The sequence below is a fragment of the Galleria mellonella genome, unplaced genomic scaffold, assembly GCF_026898425.1.
Source record: "Galleria mellonella isolate WM207_F2 unplaced genomic scaffold, CSIRO_AGI_GalMel_v1 utg56, whole genome shotgun sequence".
Lineage (NCBI taxonomy): Eukaryota > Metazoa > Arthropoda > Insecta > Lepidoptera > Pyralidae > Galleria > Galleria mellonella.
The window spans coordinates 5,270,001-5,297,522 of record NW_026442117.1 but is presented as its reverse complement, the minus strand read 5'-3'; the positions used below and the strand labels follow the sequence as shown (position 1 = coordinate 5,297,522).

The 27,522-nt window shown below is 33.9% G+C and overlaps 1 protein-coding gene and 1 non-coding gene across 5 annotated transcripts in view; one reads left to right on the top strand and one right to left on the bottom strand.

The window, feature by feature from the left end:
* The window catches only part of LOC113516035 (uncharacterized), a 223,195-nt gene extending 208,543 nt beyond the window's left edge, over nucleotides 1-14,652 (top strand). For 3 of the 4 annotated variants that reach the window (XM_052899169.1, XM_052899168.1, XM_052899171.1), the window contains 5 exons: nucleotides 8,453-8,625; nucleotides 9,027-9,249; nucleotides 9,827-10,166; nucleotides 10,508-11,657; nucleotides 12,337-14,652. In XM_052899169.1, the coding sequence (XP_052755129.1) occupies nucleotides 8,453-8,625; nucleotides 9,027-9,249; nucleotides 9,827-10,166; nucleotides 10,508-11,657; nucleotides 12,337-12,557 (2,107 nt within the window). In that variant the 3' untranslated portion in view covers nucleotides 12,558-14,652. The remainder of the gene's footprint in view (nucleotides 1-8,452; nucleotides 8,626-9,026; nucleotides 9,250-9,826; nucleotides 10,167-10,507; nucleotides 11,658-12,336) is intronic. The other variant, XM_052899170.1, reaches the window with a different exon arrangement.
* A 4,086-nt stretch (nucleotides 14,653-18,738) lies between these two features.
* Nucleotides 18,739-18,810, bottom strand: Trnad-guc (transfer RNA aspartic acid (anticodon GUC)). Its single transcript has one exon. It is a non-coding gene; the product is annotated as a tRNA-Asp (tRNA).
* Nucleotides 18,811-27,522: the final 8,712 nt, after the last annotated feature.

Sequence of the window (27,522 nt, the reverse complement as noted above, 5' to 3'; positions counted from 1 at the left end):
GGACTCGGGTGTTATTCCTCTGTGCCCTATAAATTCACTGCCATATCCCACTCTTCAAACCATGCAAACAAAACTGCTTTACGGTAGAAACACGGATGAGACAGAGGTGACCTAGCAAACGACTTCTGTACAAAGTCCCCCTCTCGTGAATTTAAGAGCGTTATCTGATTAAACTGCAAAGAAATGTTAGCGAAAAAATTAAATTGTAGATTTTTATATAACTAATACGAGTACAGAACCCCTTTCTTTCCCATGTGTGTCGTAAGAGGCGACTAAGAGAACTTATGGGATGGGCAGCAGCGTCCTTCTTAAAACATAACCAAAAGGCAAACTGCAGTAGCTAATCCGCCTAGCGTGAAAATTATTGGTAAACCCTCTCCTAATGGGGGAAGTTATGTACAGCAGTGGATAGTTAACAACTAATACAAAAATACAGAAGGAAATAAGGTTCATAATTGAATTATTAGTTTTGGATTTGGAATGAAAAGAAATGGCATCTCATTATTATATATTATTATACGTTTGCCCGTACGGAGTCGCCACTCAAGAACCTTTCTCACCCATTACTTGCCGGTTTTTCTATGTGACCTTTTGTTCTTACAAACTTTGGTTCTTTTGCGGATATCCTCGTTTCGGATTCTAGCACACAAACTCCGAACGTAGCCCTCTCCTTAGCTCGCTGAGTAACTTGAAGCTTTCGCATACGGGCAATCGTGTAGGACCATATTTCGGTTCCATAAGTCATCACTGGCAACACGCATTGGTAAAAGACGAAAAACGTATATACCTACTCTTAACCTACAATGGTCTTACCAACTACAAAAACTATTCAAAACAACTGAATAATGTTTGACAAAACTCTGTTTAAATTATCAAATATTGTTTAGTCGGTGTAATAATATTTATTTGTAATTTTTGTACCTATATCTCCAAATTATTATAATAAACTTTATTACTTTAATTAAATACACTTTATTTTTCATTAAAAACTTTCTTTTGTTTACTTATAAACAGCTTGTCTTTTTGTAGTAAGACAGCAAATGTTTACTGCTACTGATTTCGCAATATCCTTTTCATATTCTGCGATGCACCGCCTCAATGTTCCATTTAGTGCATACGTCGAGGTCGACGCCATTTCATATCCTACGTTCATTTCATTGTAGGCGAGATACGCTACAGAGTAGGTTACGTTCCTTTTAACAGTTTTAAAAAGACACATTCAAATGAAGAATTCTTTTTTTCTTTTTTTTTTTTGCGAGCCAAAATAATTAAATCAATATTTGCATATTTTTTTTTAATATATGAACGAGATAGACATCTATACTTAACCTAATCCTATCGCTAGCACTATACCGATCGAATAAAACAAAAAAACGGCTTGATGGATTAAATCAAAACTTTGTGGGGTTTTTGTGGGTATATTGAACTGTAAAAGGCACACTCAACATTACTAGTTTTTTCGGTATTGCCATCTTACCGCCCGATTATCCCAAAAGCCCTTTTTTTCTTGATTATTCAAATTAATGTAAAGAATAAAAAAAAATTTTTTTCGAAAACCATTGCTGATTTTTGTCGGAAATTTATTCAAGATTTCAAAACTCTCCTTAATTTCCTTGTATGATCAGCGGTTGCTGAGATATTGATGGTTAAAGACAAAAAGATCCTTTTTCATTCAAAGTTTGATATCTCAGCGAGAAGTAGTCGTATCGAACTTTGCAAATAAGCAAATTAAAGCTGAATGAACATGCTATCTGATCCATATAGTGGTTAAGTTAGAAATTTTTTTTCCAAATACGTAGACCAAAAAAAATTTTCGTTTCGGTAATCTTTAGGATTGAGCAGAACACGTTGCTTAAAAAAATTTTTCATCATGAGATCTTAAAACTAGAAACTTTGAGCTTTAAAATCCTTTCTTTTTTTAATTCCAATACGACAATTTTTAAAGGAAATACAGCTACTTGAAAAACCTCAAAAAATTTGGCATTTTTTTCTGATCCCTTAATTTTTTCCACTAGTGTATGTAAATGGAAAACCCAATAGAAATAATTACAGATATCCGATTGGTATGGGTGATATTGTTGACTTTTTTCCGCCATCAAAGTTCTAAAGAACTCAATATATAGATATCGGAACGGTATCGATATTGCCCATGCCTAGTAGGCACAGAGAACCGAGTGCTAAAATTGTCTTTACAAAATTATCGTTACATATATCTCTTGCTTCATGCACTTCCAAAACTGATATCATCATAAATAAATTACCGCCATCGATAGACCTACGTAAAATAAATAAATAAACGGTAAAAAATTGCGAACTTAAAACCAAGTCGATAAATAAAACGACATAATGGCCTACCTCATTATAATTTAACCTACATTTTAAATAATACTATATTCGTGCGCGTTATATTCCAGCGATGCGCTCCCACCATAGACTACGTGACGTGCCTGCTGAATTGAAGTTATCCGACCAAATGTAATATGCTCCAGTAAACCTATTCAACTACCGCGCCGCTCAGTATTTAAATTTGTCGTCTACATTTTTTTTTATGTCCAGTTTTTTTATTTTTCTTTTTATTCACATTTCTTTTTTTTTTTATTTTTTACGACACCTGATTGTCTATGGTTGGAAGAATATATTTTTAATAGATTACACAGAAAAGAAACGACGTGTTTAAAATGGTTGAAATAATTTAATTTAATTGATTATTAAATGTTCGTATTAATAGGTATTATTCATATATTTAAATTTCTTTTTTATTTTATTATCACTACGTTATTTGAGTGTATATTGGCACGCCCTTGTTTTTACTAGATAATGAATTTATGCAACCATCTAAAAACATCAATATAATAAATATTTACAGTATTTAATTATTGAATACAATATTATCTTGCATACAGAGCAACATTAAATCTAAAATACGCGTAGTTTCAATAATTATGAAAATAAATACAAAATCTTAATATACCATATCAATCAATTGGCCATGTGATCCCAGCTTAAGCCACTCCTTCCTTTCTCATGGGTGTTGTAAGAGGCGACTATAGGAACTTAATGGTCAAGGGAGGGACAGCAGTGTCCCTATTAAAACAGCACCAAAGCCTAACTGCGATTACACCCACCTGCCAAGCGTGGCAACTACTGGCAAAATCCCCTCAAATGGGGAAGGCCCATCTTTAGTAATGGGCAGTTAACAGCTGATATCGTCATCATCATCATCATCATATCAATCAAAAATTCTAAATAAGTGAATAGTCACTTATAAAACATTTGCTACAATAATTTAGCAAATACGCATATGACAAAAATATCAATATCGATACATAACATAAAAGACTAAGCAATAATTTTTTAATAAAGTTTTTAAAATTCAATGATCTGGTTACATAGATCGCACACGACCGTTTTTTCGTACTAAGTGACGCGTGCCTGAATATCAATCTTTTAGTCACCCAATGCCATAAACACGTGCCACAGGGCTTTGTCTCTGGTCAACTTTTATATCGGTAAGTTCTCGCAAGTTTTAGAACAGGAAATACCTTCTGGCTATACTTATGTGCTTTTGTTTTATGACCGGAACAATGGCACGCCGCTGAGATCCCCGCGCAAGATTTAGATTTTATTGACGGACATAAACACCGCTTGCTGGTATCCAGCTCGACTATTGTATTCGAATGGTAGATTCCACAACGGATAGATAATACGTTATAATATTAGTAATTTCATAATAATAATAATAAATACCTCTAGACAGCGCCATCTATTGGTGAAGTGAGCAAATAAATTGAGATTCAGTGCAATCGTCATTGGACAATTTTTTTTTTAATAAATGATAATAGAATTGTAACCCCGCCTGCGCTAACGGTATACGCTGGCAAAGCACCAGGGAGGGATGATAAGTGAAAATGAAAAAAGCAGGTCAGTTAGCCAATCGTGATGAATACACCTGGAACTAAGCACGATGGTTTCCAGGACGGACCACGTGGAGGTCGACCTGACAGGGTGGGCATATCGCTAGCAATGGGACTGGTAGTCCACATTACTAACAATCTCTCTCCTCCCCCCTCCTTACTGGTCAATTTATAAATAATATCTATTTATATGTTGTTTATATATATATATATATATATATATATATATATATGTCCGGAATATGGGGAGGCCAGGTATGTCCCTATTCAGTTCTGGTCTGTCCGCCGTGCGGTGCGAATTGGCTTGTCACGCCATAAGTTACCTCTTAACGAAACCCCGTCGGCATGGAGCCTCTCCGTTGAAGAGCAGCGCGTCGTAATCAAGTTTCTCGAAACTCGGCAAGAATATCTCAGAACAGTCATTTATACAAGTGGCTAAAAAGATTCAGAGAGGGCCGAGACAATGTTGATTGTTTTTTTCGATGTTCGGGGGATTGTCCATCAAGAATTTATATCAAAGCTCGTGTGGCACGAGTTCGTCCAGAATTGGCGCGAGAGGGGCGTTGGATTCTTCACCACGACAATGCCCCTGCCCACACCTCTCTTGTTGTCCGTGAGTATATATATATATATATATATATATATATATATATATATATATATATATATATATATATATATATATATGTACGTTATCGTATATATATATATATATATATATATATATGTATTATATATATGAAATACTCATAATTAAAGATTGTGTTCTACAAAATAAATCTAGTTTAATTGTGAAAAAACCGGTTTTGATATGTAAATGTATTTTTTCAAATAAAAAAATTTTCGAATCGGTCTATATCTTACAGAATCATGAGGTAACAAACAAAAAAATACAATCGAAGAACCGCCTTCTATTTGAAGTCGGTTGATAAACAAAATCTTTTTAATGTAAGCAAAAATATCGCGTAACGCACACGCAAAAAAATAAAGTCAAATTGCGAACATCCATTTACGAAGTCGGTTAATTAAACCGTATAGTTGAATAAAAGCAATTTGCGGTATCGCTGTTACCTAGACGTGTAGTAATAAAATTCAATTAAGCCCTCAATTACTGAGAGCTAGTTCCACTGTAATATGTTGCCGACACTATCTTAACCATCTCAATTTATGTGAAATACATCAATTTCCACGCACAAAGAAGTCAAACGAACATAACTAGACGAGATATCTAGTTCCCCGCTGCAGACTTCAACACCAAGATATAAATGTCCTGGAATGATAAATTTACCAGAGGCAGACTTTGTACAAAGACTGTTTGCTTGGATACCTCTGTTCCATTCGTGTTTCTACCGTGAAGCAGTTGTGTTTGCATGGCTGTACTTCGATTTGAAGGGTGGGATATGGCAGTGAATTTACAGGATACAGAAGAACACTTTAGTACTCAGGTATGGCAACGCATGGGGAGTATCATGGGCGAAACAGTGTACTCTGTTATGTCCATGGTACTGCTCATGTCTATAGGCGACGGTTACCACTTTCCATCAGGTGGGCCGTCAGCTTGTTTGCTTATTCTAAGTTGAATAGAAAAATATATTGAAAGTAATAAGTCTTCGTCGTGTGGTCCCAGTACAAAATAGGCCACTCCGTCCTTTCCCGTGGGTGTCGTAAGAGTCGACTAAAGGAGGGAGAGGCCTCAAAAACCTCCTTTATGCAGATATCTATATTTATCAGTGGCTAATATGTTCATTGATGTGATATATATATATATATATATATATATATATATATATATATATATATATATATGTATGTATGTATGTACGAGTATGTCTATATATATCACATCTAGAAAACCAATAAAACTACCTCCCTCATATCTGCGTTACCGCAAATACCCGACATGAAACTCAGCCAACAGTTCTATCGCAAACTAAATTCCATTATGGTCAAATAATTTCCAATCTACCGCGTCTTAGACCAGATTTCGAGGGCTGTCTGGATCTAATTTAGATCGCCATAAACATTTCGCGTCGTCTCCAAAGAAGATTTGAAATATGGCCGCCGTGAACGGAGATTATACGAGCACTTTCAAAGCGTTGAAGGAAAAAAGACTGCGAAGCTTGCGAAGTCAAAAGATTAATTTCATGCAGCTAATTAAAAACTATATTAAATATATATAACTAAATATGCTGTCTATGCTTTTTTGCTTATGATATAAAAAAAATGATAGGATGATTTCTCTTTAAATACTGTATTGTTGTTTTTTTCTAATCATTTTTATTTAGAGGCTTTCATCCTATAAGGATATGTCAGCCCCCTCATACCCTTACCTTAGTTAGTTATTTCACACACTAAAACAGAAGGAATCATCGATACAAAAATACAGCAATGAATCATTTTGCCATTTCGGAATGTGCATCTGCGAATATATTTAAAAATAATCCACAATCTCCTCAATCTATCTTGGTGGTAAGCGTCACCTACAGACATGAACAGCACCATGGACATTAAATAAATTTCAAGATCAGTTTGAAATCTTATTTATTTGAAATCCGGAAGACCCGAAGGAAATATTTCTAGTTTCGACTATTTATTCGGTACCAAGATTATCTGTTTCTTTGTTACGTATATTTGCTTCCCACGCATTATTTAATTTATCCACTCACAGAAACTTTCACTGTCGAATAAGTTTAATAATTTGCAACCGACTTCAAGAAAGGAGGAGATTCTCGTTTCAGGTGTATTTTTTTTTGTTTCTTACCTCAGAACTTCGTCATTTATAAAACGATATGGAAAATCTTTTTTATCTGAAATAATATACTTTCCGATTGGCCTCATAGATATTTTATCAAAACCTGTTCAATAATTTAGTTTTTAAATTAAAATCACTGGCTTTACCACGATTGAAGTCGATGTGATTTTTTTCTTTTTTGTTTAAAACACAATTTTAAATTATATAACTTATTGATAAATTGATGAAAAAATATACATAAAATTAAAAAAACAAATCCATGTTCACGTCACACATCAATAATCATCTAAACACTCCGCATCGACAATGATAAGAAACGTCATCAGTAACAATTGCCCTAAAACTAATCCCTTTATTGCTATCCGTCTCATACAAAACATCATCAATCATGGTGCAGTCGACGCGAACATCGTTTCATCAAAAGCAATTATCATTTCCTAACTAATTAGAAACATGCGGGTGGCCCTTTAGTCACCAATCACATTTCGTAAACAAACTACGATTAAACTATTACATTCAATTTGATAGTTTTCATTCATTAGTACAATTAGTGGAATGTGATAAGTGAATTTAAGTTTTTTTTTTATACGACTTAGAATGGCAAACAAGCTGACGGCCCACCTGATGGAAAGTGGTAACCGTCGCCTATAGACATGAGCAGTACCATGGACATAACAGAGTATACTGTTTCGCCCATGATACTCCCGTGCGTTGCCATTGGTGGTATCATTACATAAGCCATATTTCTTCGAATTAGAATTCGAACGCTTCTTGGAATTTTTCTAACAATTCTTATCAATGATATCATTGCTACTAATACAAGAGCTGCGGCGTCCTGACGTGTCTAAAGTTTCAAAAATACTTTCATTTTAAACAAAGACTTCTGATATATCTAGTTTAAAGCCTGACAGCAATCTGTGTCCTCTGAAACATGAAGCAAATGATGATTATTGTACTAATTCTACTGCCCCCTTAGACAAGTGGGTAAACAAATATATCAATAGAATCATTTCAGTTAGCGCTCGCATGGTAAAGAACAAGCCACTGGGCGCCATCATCTCATTCTGTTTAATAGTCTGATTTGCTAATAAAATCACCCTTGCTCACAATTTTAAATACATTTATAAATGCATTAACAATATAATTTTCAAGTACAATAAAGAATATCACTACATAGTATAAAACAAAGTCGCTGTCGCTATCTGTCCGTCCCTATGTATGCTTAAATCTTTAAAACAACGCAACAGATTTTGAAGCGGTTTTTTTTTTAATAGATAGAGTGATTCAAGAGGAATGTTTATACGTATAATATATGCATAATATTGTAGAGAAACACTGATAAATATAGAGGTTTCTAATGTGACGTGATGTAATATGTATCCGCTCGAAGCCGGGGCAGGTCGCTAGTATAATATAAAATTCTATTGATAGATTTCATTTGCTATTTGTCTAAAGGCAAAAAATCTTTTAACCTAAAAGTTATAAGAAATATAATAACCATCATCATCATATCAGCTGTTATCCGTCCACGGCTGAACATAAGCCTTCCCCATAGATTGGAGGGTTTTACAATTGTAAATTAATTAATTGCCACACTTGGCAGTCGGGTTGGCAACTGCAATTATGCTTTTGGTAATATTTTTAGGAGGTCGCTGCTGCCTATCGCTCGACCCTTAAATTCTCTCTTACGACACCCACGGGAAAAGAAGGGCCCAATCTATGCCGGGGCCACACGGCAAAGCAAAATATTAGTTAACGTTAATTTGTCTCTTTATTTCTTTCACAGACGATACGGGATGGTGGATAAGCGATTTTGCGTCGAAGGAGGGTCTCGCTGCGCGAAAGGGGAAGGTCTGTTTGTGTTCGCAGCGGAAGGGGGGAGAGAGCTTACTGATATTTTGAACGGATACAGTCACGATGCCCAATCCAGACTCAGTATAGCTTCAAGGAGTGGTTCAGGTGAGTTCCATTTATCAAATACAGAGTAACTTTTTCTATCGTAAATTTCACTCTCCGCTACATTTGGATCCAAAGATGATAATCAATTATTCTTGGTAATTAACTAAGTTATGTTGATAAATAGCTTGGTCGATGTTAAAACTGAATGGGATTTCAAATATTTTTTTTTATAACATTATAAATCCTAATTATTAAATTAAAAACTATCATAACCCAAAATTCTATTCCAACTACAAAAATCTAACTCTTAACAAATTATTTAAGCAGTCGTTGCAAGAAAATGTATGTACCGTTAGCATGTATTCTCTACCTATCCCGTAAGATATCTGGCATGAAGAATTAGAAAGTAACAACCAGTAAAAGTAAAAAACATAATCCTAATTGCCTGTTTTCCTCTGCAGTTCTGGAGAAACGTTTCTCTGACACAAGCTCCTGTATGGACGATTGTTTCAATTCATCTATGAGGTCTGTCTCACCATCCTGGGCACCGCCAACCAGCCAGACGATGCACTGCCTCTCGGACCTCGACACCAGTTTGGACAGTAACGGGGATGAAAAGTTCAGGAGACCAACGTCGTTGCCAAGATGCGCTAGTTGTATCGGGAAGATTAGTCATTTGACCAGGTAATAATTTTCACCAATCATTGTAATCATTATATTTCATGGTCGAGGAATGGACAGCAGCTTTCCTTTTAAAAGATCACGAAATCCTAACTCCGATTGCTAACCCACCCATTAAGTATGTTAACTACTGGGAAAATCCCCAAGAGGGAGATCTCTGTTCAGCAGTGGACAATTAACGGTTGAAATGAATTAATCTTTACATTTCAATATTTATTTTAACAAAAATAAAGCAAAATTGATAGTAGATGCTATTTTAATTGACTGCCTCCCAAAAGTAAAAAAGAGTTGTTCAATGTTTAAAGAATTCGAATCTTTAAGTAATCTCATTACATAATTATTAATCTCGAATACTCCTTTATTTTTTTTTTGATCATTCTATTTATTTTTTACTTTATAAGTATCATCTATTTAATAGTCTGTCCACTTTACTATGAAACTGAGATGAATGGATGTACACAATTTCATTTCAATAAAAATCTAAAAATTTATTCAATCTCATAAGCATTAAGCTATAAAATTTAGTCTTTTTCCTTGAACAAAAATCGAACTCATTTAAATATCTTCGTTTAAATTGCAGATCATCTACTATGGGAACGCCCGGCTCAATCATGTCTCCTGTTTGGACAATGGAAAATATTATAGAGAAACGTTCCGACTCTGATCGTGCATCAATTTACTCGAGATCAAGCGGAAGTGCCTCCGAATACAGTGTACCTCGCAGTAGCTGCCACTTAGACAAGAGTTTTGACTCCAAACGTGCCAGCCCTGTTGCCTGCTGTACACCGACCATACCGGCGAAAACTAGCAGTACATGTCAATGCTGGCAACAACCAAAGCCATGTTGCTGCAGGAAAAAGACATTTAGTGGGCCGTACGAAAATTATGACGTACCCAAAACGCCAATGCCTTTAATTCAGGTATGTTGTTTTCATTAATTAACTTTTCAAAACCACGTGATACTCGTAAAACAAAGTGAAACTTTGTCTTGACTTATACTTAATTATATTTCTTTAACAATCTTGAATTTCTACAATTTCTCATTGAAATTAATCAATTACAAGAACAATAGAATGATGAAGAATTTTCTAATTTGTAAGGAATATAATTTGTTAAATTCCGAGATATAGATAATAAGTACTCAGAAATATAGTCCGGTTCATTACCAACTTCTCTTTACTGTATTTACTATAAGAATTTCCAAGAAAATATAAGCTCAGATGCCGATTTTTGTTATATAAAATAAATATGTTTGTTCCAGGAACATCCAATTGATAGCAGCACAGATGTTTCAAGTCTCTATGATACACCAAAGAAATTAAAATGTCTTCTTAACGGTCAATCGTGCAATTGTTCACATATTATGAGTGAGACCAAAAATGAAGACAATAACCAAACAATTCAAAATAATAACGCATGTGATACTAGTGTTAATAATAACGATATGTCGATAGAATCACATTCTAATTACGTAAACGTTACCCCTGTTACCAAAAAGAAAGTACCCCAAATAGATTACGGCAATTACGCAAATGTTGATCTAACGGCTACTTTAGAAAAGTTCGAAAGTTCATTGCAGATTCTTCGAAGCGCTGGATTCAGTCAAGACGAATTAGATGCTTTAGAAGATATCCCTGAACACGATGACGATATTTCCACGGCAACAACGAATACAGTCCATCCGTCAGCTGAGTGTTGTAATGACCATTTAAATTATATGCATATGGAGCCATTAGAAAACAGCAGCTCTAGTAACAGCAATAAAAATTACTCTGATAACATTAGTAGAATCAGTCACGTATCTGATCCTACACAACATTCAGACTCTATCAGCACCATAAGTACCAGACGTTCTAGTTCAGCTGACTTCACCAAAAGGCACGAAGACGATTATGGTATACATAGTCAAATTTGTTTTACACCAACAGTACTTAGAAAAGCGTCTAAAAATGAACGAATCAATGAGGGTACACTAAAAAAGCCATTAGAAATTGTAGAGCCAACAGATAAAGCTTTTAAAGTGCCGGAATTGAAAAGCGAAAATATGCTGGTTGCTAGAATTCGAGATGTTGTGAAGATCAGAAGATCTTCTAGTGTACCGAGTAAATCTGATAAAAATCGCGACTCTTCAAGTTCCAATGATTCGGGAGTGTCGACGGGATCATTGAAACACCATAGAGGTGACTTTAATGAATTTGAAATGCCTATAACTAATTCGAGGTCTAGCAAGAAACACATAAAGTGTAACAAGCAAATGAGAATGTCTTTGACTCCGGTCCACACACCGTTTCCAAAATCTAACTCTTCGGACCCATTAAAGAACTTGACATTCCAGTTTGAAGACGGTTCAGCTTTGATGAAATCTAATTCTTGTGATGTCGATACGTTAACGAGACGGAAGAGAAATACTTGTAAGTTACATTTTAAATTGTATCTTTTATTTCCTTTCTCAGTATTAACTGAATATTCTGATGTCCAGAGTTCGATATCTTGGTTCTAATAAATGTTCACGAACCTGATTAGTATGGAAAAAGAAAATATTTCTCATATTTGAATAGGGCAAAGTTTATTTGACTTATTTAATCCCGCCACCTAGCAGTTTACTTCTATACTCTATTCTGATTTTAAATATACTGTAATGTAGTTACTAGGTACTACAACTCAATATACGACCTCAAGACCTTTAAGTCACAAGTGTGATTGACACACACGCCTTCTGGTATTGCAAGCATTCACAGCTATTGTTGCACTTATTCACAGACGAACTACATCTTAACTACCAACCACATTGCATTAAAATAATTAAATTCCTTAAAAACTGTCCACTGCTAAACATAAGCCTCGCTCTTGGGGGGGTTTGGCTAATATTTGCCCCGCTTGGCAGGCAGATTGGCAACTGCAGTTAAACTTTGAAGGAAACTTTGTTTTAAGAGGGACGCTGCTGCCCATCTCTCGCCCTCCTTCAGTCGCCTCTTACAACACCTACGGGAAAGGAAGGCCTATTCTATTCCGGGACAATACAGCATCTGCAATACTTTAGAATAAATTATCTATTATTTATATAATAAAATATTTTTCTCATCTTTTCAGTAGACACCGATATCACAGCGCGACACAGTCAACTAACCAACAAGAGCACATCCAGTGGTGCCTCGGACACATCTGACTACATGGAGTCTCTGTCTGTCTCCTCATTCAGCTCTTGTGACGTATCCGCGGACAGGCACGCGGCTAGGCCGAGATCCGGCAAGGAGTATGCCAGCATAGATAGAGCGGCGTTAGCCAGCGTCTGCGATATTGGCACTAATTAACTCTGGTTCCAATGTTGGCACCAAATAATTTTGACGTCAGCGCTGACTGATATTTCTATCAACGATAAGGATGGGTAATATATAGCAATACCTATATATTGTAGTTGCAATATCTATACATATATTGGATCAGTAACAGATATATTAACTATCGATTATCCAATATATAATATCGAAAAGAAGAATCCGTTCATAATGGATATAGATATCTAACTGGTATCGGCGATATCGAAATAAATAGTCATCAATGTCCTAAAGAAATCAATATATAGATATCAGATATTACCAATCCCTAATCAACGGCAGTCAAATTTAATAACAATACCATGTAACTCTGAAAATTAAATTTTTTAACATCTTTATTTTTAATTTATTAAAAAATTTTAAGCTATATTAATAAATACGCTAATCCTCAAGATTGGCAACATACGAGGAACACCAAAGGCGTCATAGTATATTTTGTGATTTCCATGATGCTATTTATGCGTTATACATAGTAATTTTTGTCTGACTAGCATACTTAACTTTTATACTTTTATTTTTGTAATTATATATGAATGTATATATATTTATGTATTTGTATGTAAGTATGTATTTCTATGTATAAGTATTTATATATTTGTATATTTATATGTATATATAGATTTATTTGAGTATGTATTAGTAACTTAAAATATACATTTATATATTCACATTATTGTACGTATGCATATCTCTATATGTATTTAAAAACAGAGTTTCGTGCCTCCAGTCAAACTGTTTATAATTACTCCTCTCCATCCAAAGATTGCCTGGAAGAGATCGCTCTTAGCTATAAGGCCGCCCATTTTTTTCTCAGTGTAATATTTTCTTGTAATTGTTTGTATTTATAATAAGTTTACTATTGTAATCTTTCTATCTATCTATACATATAAGCGACAGTCCACCTTCCATCATACAAACATCAGTTTATCTTCCATTATAAATTGCATGAAATTCTTTCCTCCATTTAATTTGTCAAATAACTGACCGTTTATAGCTGGCTATTTTGTTTTTTTTTTTTCGCCTATAAATTGTAAAATAGCAGTTAACAATGTCAAAGTGTCAAATAAAAAAAGTCAGATAAAACTTCAAAGCAGGTTTTGCATTTCAGACGAATTATCATACTGAAGACTAGGCAGCATGGCCTCCGACCTTAGCCTATTCCATAACGGAACAAACGTACTAAAAAAAAGCACGTTTTGCTTTGATTTCTCTCTATGTCTTGATTTTGATAATTTTTGCTGTTTTCTGAATCTTGTTAGTGTTTTTAATCGATTCATTCGATTATTCTTTTTCCCCCTTTCCTATTATATGCTCTAGTACTTAAAACTTCTTTTTGTTAATAAACCTAAAGTGTCTATAATTTAAGAAACCAAATGCGAACGTGAATAAAAAGTGAAAAAAAATAAAGTGATTTGGTTATTTTATCGATTTTTTGTCTGCTTTTACCTGTTTTTGCTATGGATATCATCAACCTCCTAAAATTTTCTTGAGGAATTTAAACACCGAAAAATTAAGAAACTATGTTATTTTAAATCCATCGATTGTGAAATGCGTAAATAAATCAGGAAAAATATATGTAATTCAGTAAAATTTAAAACTAAAAAGTTTTAACCCTTCTTTGCTTATGCAATTATTACCATTATTGGTGGAAATTTCCATCATAACATTGAATGCCCAAAAATTATATAAAAGAACAAGTTCACTTTAAGTAGATCGTGTATGAATACCTTTTATCCATTACGAAAAAAAATCATAACTGTCAAATTTATTTTTTTATACCATTTTTCCTTTAATTTTGAACATGAATTGACTTGACAAATCACCTTGATTTATTTCACCAATAAAAAAATTTATGCAAAAAAGGGTTAATCCAATTGTCATAAAAATACACCATAAGTGATGTTTGTAAAAAGAAACATTCAAGCAATACTTCGCATTTTTATTTGGACATCAGACTATCGTATGATCAGGACAAATATACCTTATTTGTATATTCTATTATTATAATACATTTTAATTATGTTCTATTCAAACATATTATATATATTCAGATATATATATATTTTTTTATTATTATATATATATATATATATATATATATATATATATATATATATATATATATATATATATATATATATATATATATATATATATATATATATATATATATATTGAAAGAATAATTCAACTTTAATTTTTATTTTCACAAATCATATTTTCACTCTGCATATATTTGTGTAAATAACATTGTGTAAATAACGGATGTGCACAATATAAGCATATGTTGTTCCTATGTACATAATTATGACACAAAATAGTATATAATAATTTAGTTTTAGTAAAAACGAATTTAGTTATAGTAGCGTGCCAAAAATTTTCTAGCTGGCTATATAAAGGGTTTTGGGTTTTGGAATTGTTGATTAGTGTAAAAAATATAGCATAAAATAGATTAATTAATATTAGTTTTAGAGATTTAGATCGAAATATAGTTTAAGTATTGTTTTGTTCGTTTAATTTTGGGTGAATAAGATACATAATTTTCATTATGGGAAAGAAAAACCTGTGGGTAATTTGAATTGCCTGTGTAATGTGTAATTTAATAGTAATTTACATATAAAATGATAATACTTCGGTAATAAATGTCGGTACATAAGTTGTTTGTGCCTTTCTTAATATATGTTGGGTTGAGTGTGTTTTGTTTTATAATCTATATTGTTTAGAAAACATTGAAGGAATATATGCTGAATGCGACTGGAAAATTATTTTAAGCTAATGTGCTATATACATCAAAGTTATGTATATATATATATATATATATATATATATATATAATAATGCATATATACTATCTAAAGTATATAATAAAGTTATACTTAATAGTTTGTATAATCTACAAGTACTTACGAAACAATGCCTGTTTGGAATTCATAAGCAATAGCCAATTCCCAAAAAATAATAACTGCACACCCAAAATGATGTGTATTTTGTAATACAATACGTATTCTATTAATAATGACACTTATAGTCATTGTTTTTATGATAAAACAATAATAGCTCGGTAACATTAATCCTGCCAAATATAACTAATATATCAAAGGACTTTACACATAGATATAGATCTGAATAGATGTCGCAACTTACCGTGTCGATATTTGGGCTCTAAAGTGCACTAAAATCTAATTGACTCCAGCTAAATTTCGTTACGGTGTTACACATAAAATTTACGTTCGAAAAAAGTTTAAGGAATTGACAAAAACAACATTGCACGTGGTTCCTAAAAAAGTTCAGTGCGGGAGGGGATTTTCTATAAATAATTAGGTTTTATGACAAGTCGAGTAGTTTAATATAGTGCAGTCAAAGAATTATTTAGTATCGACTGATAACCGATCTTGGAAACTTGGATTCATGAGTAATCTTATAATATATTGTGTAATCGATAATACGTATAAATACGTAATCAATTGTTAACAAATAATCGGTTATAATTTACTAAAATCGATTAATTACGAATCGAATAAAGATGAATCGATTGTATCTTAATATAGCTATGAAAACAACAACACTATTAATGACAAAGTTTAATTTTCGTAAAAAAAATTAAAAGAAAATATCTCTCTAACTGAATATTATCTGTATTATGAATTTTAGTGAAATACCGCCTAAAAACAAAACAGTAGGCTAACTTTTTGACGCAATCCAATTGAGATCAAATAGGCACTTCGAAGAGGCATTAAATGTACCTAATAATAACGTTTTTCGATGTGATTTCGATTCAATCCCAATTCAATTGCGTCGTAAGTCAGACAGCACTGCAGGTTTCTTAAACTAGTCAAAGAAAATGTCATTCTATCAAATCCCAAGAGAAAAAAGGTCGATATTTTACTAAGAGTGCAATAAATTGAGACACTAGCGACATCTATTGTTATCAATGTCTATGATTTAATATATGTACATTATAAAATTCGGACATAGTATTTTAACTGTTCGGGTATTTGTATAACATTTAATATTAAATACAACACTATGTTTCCGTTAAATTTGTATATGAAGAGACGAAACATGAAATAATTTCATGGAAAAAAAAATAGGATTCAAATGTCTTTGATTTTGTTTTTTTTTTTTTTTTGACACTCTTCTGCAAATTGTTTGTGAAACTAACTTTTTTTTAAGGGTAAATACTTACGCAATGGAACTTTTCACTGAGTAGTGAAAAATTACACTGCCTAATAACCCGAATTTCAACATACAATATCAAATTACATTGACAGATAATACGATAAAGCGTATCTTTTTTTTTTATCAACATTTTTAAAATACCATATATATATATTATTGTTGTTACTTTTATTATCTATTTACATTGTATCCCGTCCAATTTACTTTTACGGGTTATAGAATCGTAAAACATTGTCATTTTATAGACACAGTAATTATTTAAAAGATTTTATTCCAAATTTAAAGAGAAACCGTTATAATAAGATTTATATTTTTATCATCCCCATATCTTTAAACCATAGACTAGATTGCATGATTTTTTTTTACAACCAAAAAGTTTTTTACTCTTACAAAATGACAATTTTAATTATTTTGTCTCTGGTAACAAAAATAGTGCTGGTTATTTTTTGTCTAGTCAACGGTGAGTGGTGACTGCAATGGACTTTAAAAAAAAAACGTCGAAATGGACACAAAACACTATTGTTTTAAAATAATTTTTAAAAAATATAAATTATTTTAAATTGAATATTTGGTGGGGATCCGGCTCAATTCCCTTATTCATAAAAACTATTGTATCCTACAAACCTATTTTAACTATTTGTCTCTGTCTTTCAAATTGATAATTTAGTGCAACTAAAAAAGACAAAACACTTCAATAGTTAAAATTTATATCACGTTTTTATGAATAAGGAGGTGGTATTGTTTTAAATAAATAATAAAAAATCAAATTTCATTGCGGGCATCACTTTTTTTTCGGTTTTTGGTCACAGCACGTTGAGGGTACGAAGCACGTTAGAATAAGTTATGTGTGTAAAGTCAACTATTTTCATAAAAAGTTTATGTTGCGTATATCTTATTGCATTTAGATTACATTGTAACATTTTGTAATAATAAATATTACAACCGAGATAATGGAAATATAGTGCATTTCAATGAAACATTGTGTCTTTTTATTCATACCTAATTAGATATGTACCTAATTATTTTGAAAGAAAAATCTAGAACTCTGACGAAAAGCGCCATTTCTAAAGCGCCATTACTCGAAGTAAATTAAGGCGGATGATCCATAAACAAAATTAGACACGAAATACTAGATGGCGTTGGAATCGACATTTGTAATTTTTATTGATTATTTTATAATTAAAGACAATTTGAAGCTACTACTTCCTATGTCGCTTACTTACTGGTAAGTGATTACCGCCGCCTGTTTAGTTGTAATCATGTTTTAATTTTTTTTTTTTTTTTTCATATATAGCCGGTAGAATTTAATTTCAATGTAGAATACTGAATCCTATATTTACGAATAGATTTTGCTTTGCAACAAGCAGCATTTTTATTAGCAAAGAAAGTGGTTTCAATAATGACAAAATTAATATAAGGATCAATCTGGCTTAATAATGATATTTATTGATTGTAAAAAGAATTATTAATTTTTATTTAATTTTTTTTTAATATTACATGAATCAACAGCTTTTATTTAGAATAATCAAAAATATTATATTTATACCATACATTAGCCCATTACAGATTCCCAATTTGTATACCAAACAATATTATGCTTATTTTGGAGGGTATATTAAATTAAATTAAAAAAAAATACAAAAACAAAATCTATGGAGATACTTATTTGAAACGTCGCATCAATTGAATATATCTATTTTTTTTTATTTATTAAAATTAATAACTAATTTAATAATTTAAATGCCACTCAGAATTGGCAAAGAAACATAGAAATACACAAAACACAGGATAATTGGGAACTTTTTTACGAAAATGTTAATAATAATTTATACAATATTTTCCAAAAAGACAAATCTATAATGGCTAATGTTTTACTTTAATGCACCAATGTAATATCAATAAATAATACGATACAAATATTAATTAAACATGTATGATTATTGTCACTAGAAATGTGAGATAACGCGCAAAAAGTATTCTCCCCGACGGGGAATTGAACCCCGGTCTCCCGCGTGACAGGCGGGGATACTGACCACTATACTATCGAGGATTACATTGAAACATATAAAATATTAGTAGTCTATTTATTAAATCAACATAGGTTTAAAATACATATTCTTAAATGCTCTGTAAATTTTAAAACAAGGCAAAAATACCTCTACCAAAAAGTCCACTAGTGAAAGATTAATAAAAATAAAAAGAGAAGACTGATAAGTATCTGTAATCTTTCAGTAACATATCAAAGGTATTGTAGAAAAGTCGTTTGGTAGGGTACCTTTGTCCGATTCGTGTTTCTGTCGTGAAGCAGTTCTGTTTGCATGACTGTGTTTCCGTTTGAACGATGGGATATAGCAATGAAATTACAGGATACACAGACATAATAACCCTAGTCCGAGGGGGGAAAGGGGATTGTTAGTAACGGAGATTAGTTTGATTACCATCGTGATTGATTCATCAGTGAATCTGTCACGATGAGCTTCGTCTTCACTTATCGTCACTCACTGGTGCCCAGCCCATGTATATCGATATCGCAGGTGGGGCAACCATTCCATTATCATCTATAAAAAAAATACCCTAGTCCTCAGGAATGGCAATGCATGAAATATGCATGGTTGTAATGCATAAAGTATGCATAGCATGGTAACATTGGCGATATAGTATATTCCATTATGTCCATGGTACTGTTACATGTTTATAGCCGGTTACCACTTTCTATCAGGTAGACCGTCAATATATCTGTCATTCAAAGTATCATAAAAAAATTTTTGGATGCTTTAGTTGTAAGATCATTGGGGTCGATTCTGAGGCTTCATCTCTCTAAAATCTATCTTTTAACCTAATATTTTCAAGCAATTTCAAAAATAAGATTCTCAATTCCGTTGTATTTTAAACGAGCCTGTGGGTCACTTACTTCGTTTGCCCCTTCGGCCTTCGGCTTTAGTGATGTTTTAAAAGAGACACTGCTGCTCGTCCCTCGGATGGAACCCATCGCGGGACAAGAATTGGCGGTCCATTCTTTGCCGGAACGTGGCAATTATTAAATTATTGACTGCTAATTGGTAAAAATATGACTAAAATAAAATAGGGAGACATAGAGATTGATATTGCTAAGAATATCGTCTTTAAACTTCAAACAAATACCAAATACAGTCACCACAAGAATAAACAGCGTACAAAGCGCCATCTGCGGTGAGATTCCGCGATTAATAGACGATATGGTCGTTACCCGTGCAACCCTCGAGGGCTCCCTTTGGACGATTTAATCCGTACCCATGTGTCCAGTTTGTGCAAATTTAGGTATAAGTACTTTCTATTGTTATACACAGACAGAAGGTGCGACGAACATTTGTTGTAATATATATAAACTAGCGACCCGCCCCGGCTTCGCACGGTTGCATATCACATCACATTAGAAACCTCTAAATTTATCAGTGTTTCTCTACAATATTATGCATGTATTATACATATAAACCTTCCTCTTGAATCACTCTATCTATTAAAAAATATCGCTTAAAAATCCATTGCGCAGTTTTAAAGATTTAAGCATACATAGGGACGGACAGACAGCGACAGGAACTTTGTTTTATACTATGTAGTGATGATAAAAAAAATTTACTATGCAATTTAACTAACTTTAATTATTTTCAAATTTCAATTATTCCTATACATTCTAAGGTTTGCCGTCAAAATTCCCAAAGAGCGTTGACAAAGTTTGAGCTAAATCTTTTTGTAACATGTATAAAAAACATTTTACGCCGACCACTAATAATAATTGGGATACGGGTAGGAAGATGATGATTCTAAGGCTTGCCGTGTGGTCTCGGCATAGAATGGGCTACTCCTTTTACCCTGGGGGTATCGTAAGAGGCAACTAAGGAAATTTAATAGTCGGGGGATGGGAAGCAGCGTTCCTCTTAAAACATCTCCAAAGCCTAACTGCAGTTGCCTAGGGGGAAATGGATTGTTAGTAATGGAGACTGAGAATCCCATTGCTAGCAATATATCTAACCTGGTCGATTTCCTCGCGGTTCTCCCTGGAAGTTATCATGGTTAATTCCTGATGAATTCATCATGATGGGCTAACTGGCCTGTTTTTCATTCTCATCTATCACCCTTCACTGGTGCTCCGCCAGCGTATCCCGTTAGCGCAGGCGGAGTTACCATTCCATTTTCACTCATCAAAAAAAAATACAATTTTATTGAATATATAATTTTTGAAATGAGATAATAAAAGTGGTGAGGTACACATACTATCTGAGATGAAGAAGACATGGACACATTTTATTCTGGTCAGTAAACATATTACAGTCACGCTGGCGAAGTCTTGGCTTTAATGTAGTTGTAAATAAATAGTTTTGTTATGATTGATCGCAGCGTAAGGATTCTTATTAATTCATAATAATCGTCATCATCATATCAGCCTTCAACTGTCCACTGTCGAACGTAATCCTCCTCATTGGGGTGTTTTTCTTGCCAGTAGTTTCCATGCTTGGCAGGTAGGTTTGCAACCGCAGTTAGGCTTTGGAAGGCAACTGCAGTTTTGATCAGTTTTGATGGGTGAAAATGGTATGGTATCCTCGCCTGCGTTAACGGGATACGCCGGCGGAGCACCAGTGAAGTGTGATCGATGAGAACGAAAACAGACCAGTTAGCCCATCATGATGAATTTATCAGGAATTAACCATGATAGTTTCCAGGGGGAACCACGAGGAGGTCGACCTGGTTGGGTATATTGCTAGCAATACGATTTTTAGTCTCCATTACTAACAATCCCTTTCCCCCCAATAAAATTGTACTGTGAATAAGTACTATTATTCTAAAACAGCCAAGTGGCGAAAATGTAATGGTAGCCTTGACTTCGCCATCGACATACGCTGGCAGGATCCCAGTGAAAGATGATAGGTGAGGTCGAAAACAGTTTAGTTAGCCCGTCGAATCTCAAATCATCAACACCGAAATCAAGAATTCCACAAGAATTAACCATGATAGTTTCCAGGAGGAATCGCATAGAGGTCAACTTGATGTCCTGAGAGACCTTAGCTCCATTGCTAGCAATACTTTTTTTTATACAACTTAATATGGCAAACAAGCTGACAGCCCACCTGATGAAAAGTGATAACCGTCGCCTATAGACATAAGCAGTACCATGAACATAACAGAGTATACTGTTTCACCCATGATACCCCCCATGCGTTGCCATTCCTGAGGAAACATTGCCGCTGTTAAGTCTCCATTACTAAAAATCTCTTCCCCTCTACCTGCGACATTAAAACTACCTCGCATATAGTCGTATGCAGTATTAGTTAGGATGCTCGACGTATTTCCACGCCGTGTGTATATGTCTCCCTGGCGAATGAACCAGACCGCGTATACCTGTATTACTACCGTAGGTATGTCCTTTTTATGTCGACTCCTAAATTATCATTGAGCTCGCTACAGTTTTTAACTTAAAATACGAATAAGTGTAATTGAATTTATATATCCACTAGCGACCCGTCCCGGCTTCGCACGGATGCACATTACATCACGTCACATTAGAAACCTCAAAAATTATTAGTGTTCCTCCACTATATTATGCATGTATTATACATATAAACCTTCCTCTTGAATCACTCTATCTATTAAAGAAAACCGCTTCAAAATCCGTTGCGTAGTTTAAAAGATCTAAGCATATATAGGGACGGACAGACGGGAATAGACTTTGTTTTATACTATTTAGTGATTTACTTGTTGACTAACTAGTACGCGTTACTTTTAGTAGTTAAAAATAAAACAATAAAATAGACAAATTCGGATTTTTTTTTGTACGACTTAGAATGGCAAACAAGCTGACGGCCCACCTGATGGAAAGTGGTAACCGTCGCCTATAGACATGAGCGGTACCATGGACATAACAGAGTTTACTGTTTCGCTCATGATACCCTCCATGCGTTGCCATTCCTAAACACTCAGGTGTTATTCCTCTGTACCCTGTAAATTCACGCCATATCCCACCCTTCAAACCGAAACATAGCCCTGCAAACACAACTGCTTCACGGTAGAAAAACGAATGGGACAGAGGTACCCATGCAATCGACTTTTGTACAAAGTCTCCCTCTGGTCTAAAATGACTTAAGGAATGGCTTAAATATGACAGTGATCTCTGAAGTGTGGCGACACATAAAGAGTCCATGGGTATCACAGTATATTTTGTAATATCCAAGTTGCACTTCATATCTATAGGCGATGGTTACCACTTTTAATACAAACGAAACCGTCAGCTTACTTATCATACTGTGGAAAATAAAAAAAAATTTTAAAAACCATTTGATACTGTTCGTGACATAATCTTATGCTTCGAAATTAAATTAGAAATACCAAACAAGGAGAGATTAACAAGAAACCGTATGTAGTTATGAAAAAAAAATTAAAAAAAAATGAAACATTAAAATGCTATTAATGAATCCAAACAGGTCCATTCAAGTACAGAGATGGGGAACGTTTCGAAAGCGTTTGATGAAAGTATTTCTCATAAAAAAAAAGTTCGAATGGTAGACGACGGTGTCGGATTACATTTGAAAGTCTAACAGAGATATTTACTTTAGCTACCTACGCTATGTCCGCTCGTGTTCCTGCCGTGAAACAATTGTGGTGTGAAAAACAAGTTGGCATATTCAAACATGGTCACCCATCCAAAAAATGACCACGGTCAACGTTGCTTAACCTCAGTGATTGTATAACTTATTTGTCTCGGTTACTTACACTATGTCCACTCATGTTCCTGCCATGAAACAATTGTGGTATGAAAAACAAGTTGGCATATTCAAACATGGTCACCCATCCAAAAAATGACCACGGTCAACGTTGCTTAACCTCAGTGATTGTATAACTTATTTGTCTCGGTTTCTTATACTATGTCCACTCATGTTCCTGCTATGAAACAATTGTGGTGTGAAAAACAAGTTGACATATTCAAACATGGTCACCCATCCAAAAAAATTACCACGGTCAACGTTGCTTAACCTCATTGATTACATAAATTGTATTTGTCTGTTATTATCTACTCACAACGATTTGAAACAATCGAAACAATACAAAATAAATGCAATCGGCTCGACCACTATTAATTCCCCCATGTCGTACACGGGTAACATATGGTATGGTTTTGTTTTGATGGGGAGAACAATTAAATAAATACAATAATTCAACTGTAATGTTGGTACTTACAAGCGCTAATTGACCACAATGGCATCCGTGCAATATCCGGAATAGAATCGAACCTCGTCCCTCGGGGGCAATAGGGACACTATCGCAGCAGCCCTATCCGGGGACAACAGCGATAAAGAGCTATGGAGAGTTACAGCTAGGGTTGGCAACTGTCAACTATTTTGTAATTTGAAATGATGCGGATTCGATTCTCGATTAAATCACTATCTAAGAACATAAATATTGTATGTATAATCGTAATAATCGTCAACATTAACGCTGTATTCTTGTTTAATTAATACAATGACAATAAATTTGAGTACCTACAAATTTTAAGATAAACAGGTACCAAAAGTTCTGTCACATGGCTTTTATTACATTAAATGTATGAAGCAAGTAAATAAATGAACAAATAATAAAAAAAGATTGCTTTGCTGATAAGACCACCTTGTGTTCTTCACAAGTGTAATATATAATATACATTGTATTATTTTTAATTGGTGCAATAAAGAGTAAATAAATAAATAAGGAAGGGAGAGTGTATGGGGGGTATCGTAGGCGAAACAGTATACTCTGTTATGTGCATGGTACTGCTCATGTTTATAGGCGACGGTTACCACTTTCCATCAGGTGGGCTGTCAGCTTGTTTGCCATTCTAAGTTGTATAAAAAAAAAGCTTAACCAATTACAATGAAATACATGTACTATACTTTAATTTTGGTATACAAGTATTATATGGGATGAAGAAGGACATAGGCTGTTTTTATCCCGGTCAGTAAACATATCCCGGTCAAGCGGTCGAGGTCGCGGGCAAACACTAGTATTTATATAAACACAAACCACTAATATATATTTTAATTCACGCTAGATACAGCTAGTTAATTCTAATTATATAAAGTAACGCGATTATCGCGCGAATTTAATGAATAGCTTAGAATTTCCCTAATCGAATCATCATCAACTAATCCATTCAGTCGACAACCCTAGCACCCCACTGACCCTCGCAACAGATAAGCCGTGAAACGAACGCATTAAGAAAATTGCAAGACGCTTCCCATTGAAGCAAGGATAACACTCCAAATCCACACCTTAATTCACTGATCGCATCAAATCAAGATATTTTGAAGAGCCCGAATCTTTTTTTAAAAAACATTTATTTTATTAAAAAAAAAAAAAAGAAGTAGCACTTTCATCTGTCCCATTCGTGTTTCAACCGTGAAGCAGTTGTGTTTGCATGGCTGTGTTTCGGTTTGAAGGGCGGGAGATGACAGTGAATTTACTGGGTACAGAGGAATAACACCTGAGTCCTCAGGAATGGCAACGCATGGCGGGTATCATGGGCGAAACAGTATACTCTGTTTTGTCCATGGTACTGCTCATGTCTATAGGCGACGGTTATCACTTTCCATCAGGTGGGCCGTCAGCTTGTTTGCCATTCTAAGTCGTATAAAAAAATCGAATGATAAGGATTATAGAATATTGTAGAATTAACTTAAATACGACATTAAATTCATCATCGTCATCATCACTGGCCGTTATCACAGTCAGCATAGACATAAGAAACGCCCCCCCTTTTATGGCAGTTTACCATTAAAATGGTTTTTTATTACATAATTACGTACTAAAAAAACCAATAGTAATAAGTAATAGACAAGAAATATAACTCGCTTATAATTGGGCATTGCATTCAGATGCTGATCCAGTCGGCTGGCTCACATTTGAGTGAATTGCTTTAAATTAATTTGCTTTTCTTTTTTACTAACATAGTTTGTAAGAAAATTGTTACTAACAAAATGGACCAAATTGTAGTCTGAATAATAAAGTATATTATTTTAAACTGCGCTTGCCAACCCGTCTGCCAAGCGTGGCAACTACTGGCAGAACCCCCCTAGCGGGAGGCTTATGTTCAGCAGTGGACAGATGAAAGCTGATATAGTAATTATAATAATTAATTATAAATAAATAAATAGCAAGAATTTAAACTGCACCTCAAAGCATGGTACGAATAAAGAAGAAGACTTCCGAATGAAACCAAAACAATTGTCGGAAACGGCAAACGAAGGAAGTTCGCTAAACTTCCTTTGTGCCTAAATTTTAAAATAAAAAACTTTATTAAAAAAATGTAGATACAACATTTATTTATCAATGACTACTACACTAAGCAAACTTGTTTTTTAACTGGTGAGTAACTAATTAAATAAGTACTTGTTTATTGCCATTTAAACTCCGGTTCTTGAGCAGTTTTATCATTTAGGTAACACAAAATTAACACAAAAATAATTAACACAAAATACATTTTGAAAAGAAAAAAGTTACAATAACTCTTCTTTATTCCACAAATAAGATAGTATTGTCACTTGCCCGCAACTTTAACGCAACTCCGCATAAAAGATAGGTTCTCGACAGTCTGCTATCGGAGGATTCTTGGATACTTCGGTCATGTTGCTCGACGACAGTCCGACAATCTGGACAAATTAATGGTTGTAGGCAAGATAGAGGGAAAAAGACCACGCGGACGATCGCTTAATCGATGGTCGGACCAAATAATCACCGTTACGGGACTGTCAATTGCAGCTGCCCTGCGAGAAGCTGAAGACCGTGCGAAATGGAATAACATCATAAGAGAGGCAACGGACACCTTTCAAGGACACGACCTTCAGTAATGAAGAAGACGAAGAGAGAGAGTCACTTGCCCAGTGGCAGATTTACACAATTGCCGATCGTGTTCTATTAAAATTTACCCTAGTTAAAAATTATAAAAATTATATATCTGTCATTCTTTTGCTCTTAATTTGCCGCCCCTAAAATCTGCCAAACTAGGTTTCAGCTTACTCAGAGATATCACGGGCGAAACAGTATACTTTGTTATGTCCATGGTACTGTTCATGTCTATAGGCGACGGTTACCACTTTCCATCAGGTGGGCCGTCAGCTTGTTTGCCATTCTAAGTTACATAAAAAATTATCAGTAGACTATAGTTGGATCGTTTGTTTGTATGTTAACATTATCATTAAGTTGTATTGAAACAAAAGTATAGGGAAAAATTTTTTTTATATTAATTTTCTTATTATTTATTTATTTATTAATTAGTACAAATATGTGTACATGGCGGACTTAATGCTAAAAGCATTCTCTCCCAGTCAACCATAGGGAAGTGTCAGAATACTCGAATGCGGTACTAGTAATTATTGATATACATACATACTAAAATTACATATATAAACGAATAAATATATATGAATAACAAATATACTTACACATATATGATATATACTATATTATACACGAATTTGAGAATTATATAAAGCACTTACTGCTCGGATAAAGGTAAAAAGTGAGCGTGAACGCTTTTTTTGAAAGACGGTTTAGTCGGTAGTCTCTTAATGGCATCTGGAAGCGCGTTCCAGAGTCGTGAAGAATGTAGGAGACAAGAGTTTGAAGCGTAACCAGTACGGTGTGAGGGGAAAGATAATTGGAGAGTATTATTGGAACGATTTCTTCAAAGCGTTCGTAGTAAAATTGTTATTATTATAAATACAGTACACTTTACACGCAATATATTTATGTAAATCCATTT